Consider the following 7,214-nt stretch of genomic DNA (forward strand, 5'->3'; position numbering starts at 1 on the left):
ATAACGGCTGGATCGGCGAATAAAATCAGGATTTTGAGTGATTCGATTGGTTGATAAAATAGGATTTGCGCATCTCTTCTATCTTGCACGCCCTTTTTACACTGACTGGCAGTTAGTTTTGTCGGCAGTTGCATTCTGTCCGTCGGTGTATATGATCGTCTCAATGTACTACATAAACCCTCCTTTATGTTGGAGAATCCGTACTATACACACTGGCAAGTCGTTGTTACCACCCCGAACCCGCGCCAAGATATCCGGACTTAATTGAAACCCCATACAAATTCCTTTATATCTGTATATGGGACGAGGTCAAAATATACCCTCATATTTGAGGCCGGGAACTAAGGGGTTAATCCTGAAAGGTCACGATCTTCGATTTCTGTCGTTCAAGCATCGGACGATGTCGGGGAGCGATGATGTACTGTGCGTGGCGCTGCTGTTCTGCGCCACGTTTGGTGTTGGATCCATGAGCTTTGGCTCCATCTTTGCGGCCGCAGGTCCCGTGCTGGCCGCTATGGGCGTTTACTTCATCTCGGCCTGCAACCTCCACGCAAGGTTAAGAAAAAATGGCAATCAAAAGAGGTACTTGAATTTCTGCTCTACTGACCCGTACAATTGTATTTTGTCGCTGCAGTGTCGCGATTAGCAAGTCTCTGATGGTGGCGCCAGTGAACGTGCGAACCTTCAGCGATCTTGGCTATTTCGCCTTTGGAGAAACCGGACGCCGCGTCGTACTGCTGTCCGAGTGGGGCGCGTGTTTTCTGAGCCCCATTGCCTTCTTCATTCTCGGCGGTACCACTTTGTTGCCGTGTATTTTTGACGGTACCGTCGCGGGGGAACAATGGAGCCCCACGCACTGGATCCTTGTCATGAGCCTCGGTGTGATGCCCGTGATCTTGATCCCGACTCTGAAAGCTGCCGCTCCATTAGCCTACATGGGCGGCCTCGTGGCTGTGCTGGCCGACGTCATTTGTATCGGCTATAGTCTCCAAAACATCCAGCCGTCGCCACGAGAGACGCAGATTCAGACTGACAACGCCATTCAGACGTTCGGCACCATAATGTTCGCCACGGGCACCGCCATTATGATTCCGCCCATCCAGCGACAACACACGGATCCAGCTCGGTTAGCTAACTTAGTGTCGCTCACTCTGCTCTTCATCACGTCCATCTACATGCTCATCGGGGTCGTGACCTACTACCAGTTTGGTTGCACCGCACCCACGACTCTGTTGGACCAGATACCCCAAGCAAACTCAGCACGGAAGGCTGCCTCCGCGTTAATGCTGGCCCACGTTACTATCGCATTTCCATTGCTACTCAACCCCACGCTGTACGACATGGAGCGCTACATCCTCGGCAAAGACGCAGACCACGAGGTGCTTCAGCAAACGCTAAGCCTACGCGCCGCCAAAGCCGCTACGTCGAAACAGAGCCAGCCGATTCTCGCCAACACAGGAGCTGTCAGCACGCTTGCGCCACCCAAGACGATACCCGAAGATGAAGGTTTTTTGTATGGCAACAGCACGCCGTACTTCCAAGCGACGTCACCACCGCCAAGCGATAATGGCGACCACGCATACGCTGGCGACGCCTACACAGCGTCCGACCGGTTGTGCAGTGGACTGATTCGAACGATCACGGTGTGGTCGCAGGCCTTCCTCGCCATCATGTTTCAGTCTTCTTTCACAGATATCTTGAGTTTGATCGGGGCCACAGCCGTCACCGTCTCGTGTATGATCATGCCCTGCTTGTGCTACCTCCGCGTACACCCGATCGCTACGCACACGCTCCGAGGCAAATGTGATCGCTTGGTGTGCCACTTGACGATCATCAGCAGCATTGTGCTCGGCATCTACTGTGCTCTCATCGCGATCGGCAACATTAGTCGTGACTTGCAGCACTTCCGTCTGTTCCGGGCCGCCGAAACGGCCACGACCTCGAACACCACGCTAGTTGATGAGTATCCTTACTGCCACGAGGGCGAGCGGAACTAATGAAAACTGACCTCATTGCAGAACGCACCCATTTAAATAGTAAAGTATGTTCTTTTGACTACTCCACTACGGGATGAACTCGCATATCGCTAGCCGAGTTCTGCCGTCCTAGAGTCCGGTAACGCCCGCTAAACCCACTGAGTCCGGACAGGCCAATGCTCGGATTGCTGCCTGAGAAGAGACCACTACTGGCAGCTTGACTAAGCCATTTGAGGATCTGCGCCACGTTTTCACCCGTGAGAGCACTGGTCTTGATGATCTGTACCGGGCCACTGTCCGGCTCAGCCAGAAGGCGGTCGAGACACAGATACGTCTGTAGAACGGTGTCGTCGATCACGAAGCTGGCATCGATCTGGTTGATCACCAATAACTTGGGCTTGTATTTCATCTCGTCTACACTATGGATGGAAAAGAACTCGATCGCTGCGGCTGCTAACTGAGTGGCGTTGCTGGCGTCGACTAGGAAGAGCCAAAAGTGGCAGGACGCGAAGTACGACGGCCACATGGGCAGTAGTTGTCCGCCGACTTCTCTCAGTGTGCAAGCCTTTCCTCCATCAAGTGGCAGCGACCAGTGCTCAACGCCCACGCTCGGTTGTGTGTTTTGGTCAACGACCAAGTCTCCGTCCTTGTATTCCACGTCTTTGTCAGAGCTGTTGCTACAGCTATAGCAGGGGTTCGACGCGAAAGCCACAATTCGCTCCATCACAGTTTTCTGCTTCCGCACGACCTGCGCCATGAGTTGTCGGAGCAGAAGCGTCTTGCCGGCGCCATCCAGACCGAGCACAAGACCTGTCCTCATTAGGGAACCGCTCAACCTTATTATAGTCGCAGACAACTGGACTTGAGTTTTTTCGGTGGTGTGATTGAAAACGACAACAACATTTTTTTTACAAACCAGAAAGATAACGGTAGGTGAGGCCGCTACAGCACGATGAGCTTGCGTGCGGTGGGGTATGGCGGAAATCCTGCTTGCGACCTACGACTAGCTTGGCCCACGAGCCAAAATTTCACGGTTAGCGTTCCTTGAGGGGTGTCTCGCAAACTTTGCGCGACTACTTTTGCGATCTCCTGCAAGTGCGAATGGAAAAGTTGTATGGGACGCGACATTGTACAGTATCCATAAACAAAATGCATCACCGATACATTTAATGAGAAATGTATTAATATTATTACAGTTTAATATTTACTAATTTTAATAATATAAATGGCTCGAGCTTGTTCAAGTTCTCGTCCAGCGCAGCAGCATCTCTTGTCCTCTCATTGAGATGGTGCTTGTGTTCAAATGCAACAAAGAGAACCCCTTCAAGAGATACTGTACTCGACCCATTTGCTTTAATAGACGTTGTGATGATGGCACCGTGATGAATTCATGCGAGCTCTCTATTCAATGAGGCGTTCATCGGCGTCGTCTGCGGACGAAAATTCAACCGGCAGAGCGATCAACCACACCTTGCCGCGGGTGGTCCGCCCTCGGCCCATCCATCGCAAGCCCAATTTCGTCATGTGTCCGCATCTCGCAAAGGCTCATCTGCACGTGGGACCGAAGCTGGTCCTCTTGGCAGAAGGCACGACTTGCTTTCGGCACCGAAATTCCAGGGAGGTGTGGTAAACCTCATTCTCGGAGCTACAGTACATGTATTACTAATGAAGTCTGTCCATTGCAGCCGTGCCTGATCTATTCAGCCAGCTTCATGTGAGGTTCATCACCACAAGTCATTGCCACGAGCTCGTTGCAGTTGAACGGAACGGGAAAAAACTTTCGCTAGGAGGAAGAGCCGCTGGCATTTGTACAGTGTCTGTCAGGCCACGACTATCCACAGCGTGGAGCACTTCAATCGGGCGGCGAGTACTGTCGTAAGGTCTCTCTGAGAGACTCTCCTGCATCTGCTTAACCTCTCATGACGAAAGAGCGATCGCCCGCTCGCTGTTGCATTGTGAATTTTGGGTCTTTTCGTCTCGTCTCTCGTCACTGGCAACTTTGAGCACCAAACTTCTCTGTTTGAACTCCATTTGAAGCACAGTTTTAAAGAGGTATTAAAACATATGCTCAGGTTCCAGCGCAAGTTTTGTTTTTAATAAAACACACAATTGCAAAAATACCAGTAGCTGCAGTGTCACAAAGACATTTATCTAAAAGCTACAGCTTGTTTACATAAATCTTTATGAAAATAACAGCATGTGTCCCACTATCTCTAATAAATACACCTAACGCACAGCTTTGGTCAAAAGCAGTAGCTGCTACAATAACAGGAACAATGCATTTTTTCTTTTAAAATTTTAGTTAATTCAGCAATAGCTGATCGTTCACCGCTGACGCTGACTTAGCTGTATCTACATCGTCTTACAAGTTAATTCACAAAAGCTTTTAATAACAATGGCTTGTCGGTTTGTTTTTATTCATGGGTACATGTAGGTTAGATGTCATCTAAGTACGATCCAGGCCATTTCAGGAAATACTTTAGCAAGAATAGCAAGGATCTCACAATATCGTGTCTCTACGTGTAGAAACAACATGCCACTCGAGCGTCAGTAAAGTACATAGCACGTTGTTTTGCAATACACCGTCCGAAGTACATTACTTTCACGCTGATTTAAAGCCTCATGCAACTGGCGTGCTACTCGGAACCTAGCTTGATTCGTTCAAGTAGGAGAAGAACCTTCTGCCAGCCTGTACAGTACCATCTTGGTGGCTCTGTCTCTCGGTGGCAACAACGCCCAAACAAGCCCTGAGTTGAAGGGGACAACTTTAACGGCTCAAAAATTGTAACGAAACAGCTTGTGCTCGATATTTTTGGTAAGCATAATGAGCACCTTTCTTCGAAATTGGGTCAATTTTCCGAAAACAGTAGGGGTCGTGTGCAACAACCCGATGGCCTTTCCCGCCATACAAACTTGAAGTCCCTTGTCCGCAGCACAAACGCTCCAGCTGGTTCCTCCCCTGGCCGCCGTCGCGCTGGCGCTCAGTTTCCGACTCGAGCAAGTGCGGCGCGAGCGACTTCGCACGACAAACACAGGGGCCAAGAAAGCTTCCTTCGCCTCGCCACTTTTCGCCGCATTTTCGGCCGGAAAGTATCAGCAAGCAACTACTGCTACGGCAACAGCCACTAAAGGCAACTTACAGGTGTTCGGATCTCCAGTCAGTGGATCCGACCGTCCGCTGGAATGGTTAATTACGGGTCTTTATATCGACCGCGGCATCGACAGCACAAGGCGTCGTCCGCATCATCGCGCCCAAGCGAAACGCCGTCCACCGCGTCGTCCACCAATGCGCAGGACACGCAGCAATGGGCGAGCAGCAGCGGGCGCTTCAACTTTAGCGCCGCTGGCACCGCTGACAGTATCACACCGGACGCGTACTTGAACTTTAATGACCAGCAACAGGACGCGCTACTTTTGGACGCACGTGCTAATGCCGCCGCATTGTTGGTAGATGCTGTGGCGGACGCCGACAAGTGGCAGTTCGTCACGGCGCGCGGTTCGCTCAACATCTACGAGCTACGCGCAGACTCGATGGACCGCGTGTCCAGCATGATGCCTGCGGATCCGGCGCAGCTCCCATATAACATGCACACCATGCTGGCCACGACGCGTGTACGCGCCACTCTGGACGACTTTATGCGTCTGATGGCGTCCCCCAAGCGGGACACATACCAGAATGTCCAGGCGGCGCTGTTCGAGGAGCGCGTACAAATGGCAGACGTGTTCACGAGCTTCGGCAGTCTCCCAAGTGGACGCGCCAGTCGCACCTCATCCACATCATCGTCCATCAGCTCCAGTTCGCGCTCGCAAAGCGGAGCGGAGACAGAGCAGTACGCAGTGAAATACGTGTCCATCAAGGGGCGCGCTCCTCGTGCCGATTCCGGCGCGTCGCTGAACGCAAGCGCAGCATCTACCTCGCTCAAATTCGGCGGCAAGAACCGGCACCGCGAAAGACAAGCTGCCAGGCTGTACACTAGCAAGAAACACAAGGGCGGCGAGAACGCGCAGGAGTTGGGACTCACCATGTGTCTGGCCGAGTACTCGACCATCCGTCGCGCGCAGATCCGCGGCCCCATGGCTCACAACCAGGCACAGGACTTTGAGGATCAGCGGGTTGGGATCATCTCGCACCACTCGATCGAAGACCCTGCGGTCACGAGATACTGCAAACCGATCGTGACGTCCTCGCAGGCCAAAGCCAAGTCGTCATCTCCTGAACCGGCCAACTTTGGCATGACAGCCCGAGCGCTCGTCCAATTCTCGGGTATTGTAGTGTACCCGATTGCCTCGTCCATCGCGGGCGATAACGTACTTGAAGTGCTTATCAAGTTTAGCTGCTACGACGCCAACGGCGTGACGACGACGCGACGAATGAACATGTTGTCGTACTTGACGGCATTCCAGCAGCTGAACACGGCGCTACTGGTCATGAGACTACGTGAGTCTCCCTACTTGACGTCCGAGAACTGGGTCAAGTCTAGGAAGAGCTGCTGTGTGTGTCAAGGCAAATTCTCCATGTCGAGGAGGAAACATCACTGCCGTCTGTGTGGCGACGTCGCGTGCTCCAAATGCTCGGAGATCCACCAGATCAAACTGGGCAAAGCTGGTAAATGTCCGTTCCGCATCTGTATCAACTGTGAACAGGGCGTGGACGACAACCAGCGACACAGCAGGGGCCAGACAGCGGCAACGCAACCACCCAGGACGCCCGTGAACGGCATCAACGCGCTTCGTCGTCGTCTTGGCAGTGGCAATGCTACGCCACGCAGTCCTGAGGAAGACGACGAGTACAGTCGCCCACCGTCGACGAACTCAAGCAGCGGAGACAGCTCTGACTTTTACGACTCGCGTAGTCTGCTGTCGTCCCATGCGTCAACCAACCCGGACCGAACTCTGTCGAATATGTCTGGAAGTACAGTGAGCAGCTTCAATAGCAGTCGCGGCCTGGGCGCGTTCGGTAAGAGCGGCAGCTCCAAGACGTTGAGTATCAGTGGCAGCAGCTTCGGTGGCAGCTTCTACAAGCCTAGCAACGCGAGCAACGCCACGACGATAAGCAGTTCGCGTGGAAGTCGCTATGATTACGAGAGCGAGAACGACGTGGAAGGGAACGACATTGAAGGCAAAGACGACAGCGACACGGAGAGAACCGTCGAAATGTCGCGAGAAGTGGAGAAAGAGCTCTGAACGTGGGACGCCCAGTGAGGGATATCGACTCAATCGGAGGCGATCGAAGTGGGC

At 52.7% G+C, this 7,214-nt stretch overlaps 3 protein-coding genes across 3 annotated transcripts; 2 read left to right on the forward strand and 1 right to left on the reverse strand.

The window, feature by feature from the left end:
• Positions 1-400: 400 nt before the first annotated feature.
• Positions 401-1,997, forward strand: PITG_14210 (Amino Acid/Auxin Permease (AAAP) Family; the record flags this gene model as incomplete). The annotated part of the gene is made up of 2 exons (XM_002899263.1): positions 401-555; positions 635-1,997. 2 exons carry the CDS (start codon positions 401-403, stop codon positions 1,995-1,997), a joined length of 1,518 nt encoding a protein of 505 aa, XP_002899309.1.
• Positions 1,998-2,055: 58 nt separating this feature from the next.
• PITG_14211 (uncharacterized protein) lies at positions 2,056-2,796 on the reverse strand (the record flags this gene model as incomplete). The annotated part of the gene is made up of 2 exons (XM_002899264.1): positions 2,056-2,622; positions 2,689-2,796. The coding sequence occupies 2 exons, from the start codon at positions 2,794-2,796 to the stop codon at positions 2,056-2,058; spliced, it is 675 nt and encodes a 224-aa protein (XP_002899310.1).
• Positions 2,797-5,159: 2,363 nt separating this feature from the next.
• PITG_14212 (uncharacterized protein) lies at positions 5,160-7,160 on the forward strand (the record flags this gene model as incomplete). The annotated part of the gene is made up of 1 exon (XM_002899265.1): positions 5,160-7,160. The coding sequence occupies one exon, from the start codon at positions 5,160-5,162 to the stop codon at positions 7,158-7,160; it is 2,001 nt and encodes a 666-aa protein (XP_002899311.1).
• Positions 7,161-7,214: the final 54 nt, after the last annotated feature.

The sequence above is a fragment of the Phytophthora infestans genome, genomic scaffold, assembly GCF_000142945.1.
Source record: "Phytophthora infestans T30-4 supercont1.32 genomic scaffold, whole genome shotgun sequence".
In the NCBI taxonomy this organism is placed as follows: domain Eukaryota; phylum Oomycota; class Peronosporomycetes; order Peronosporales; family Peronosporaceae; genus Phytophthora; species Phytophthora infestans.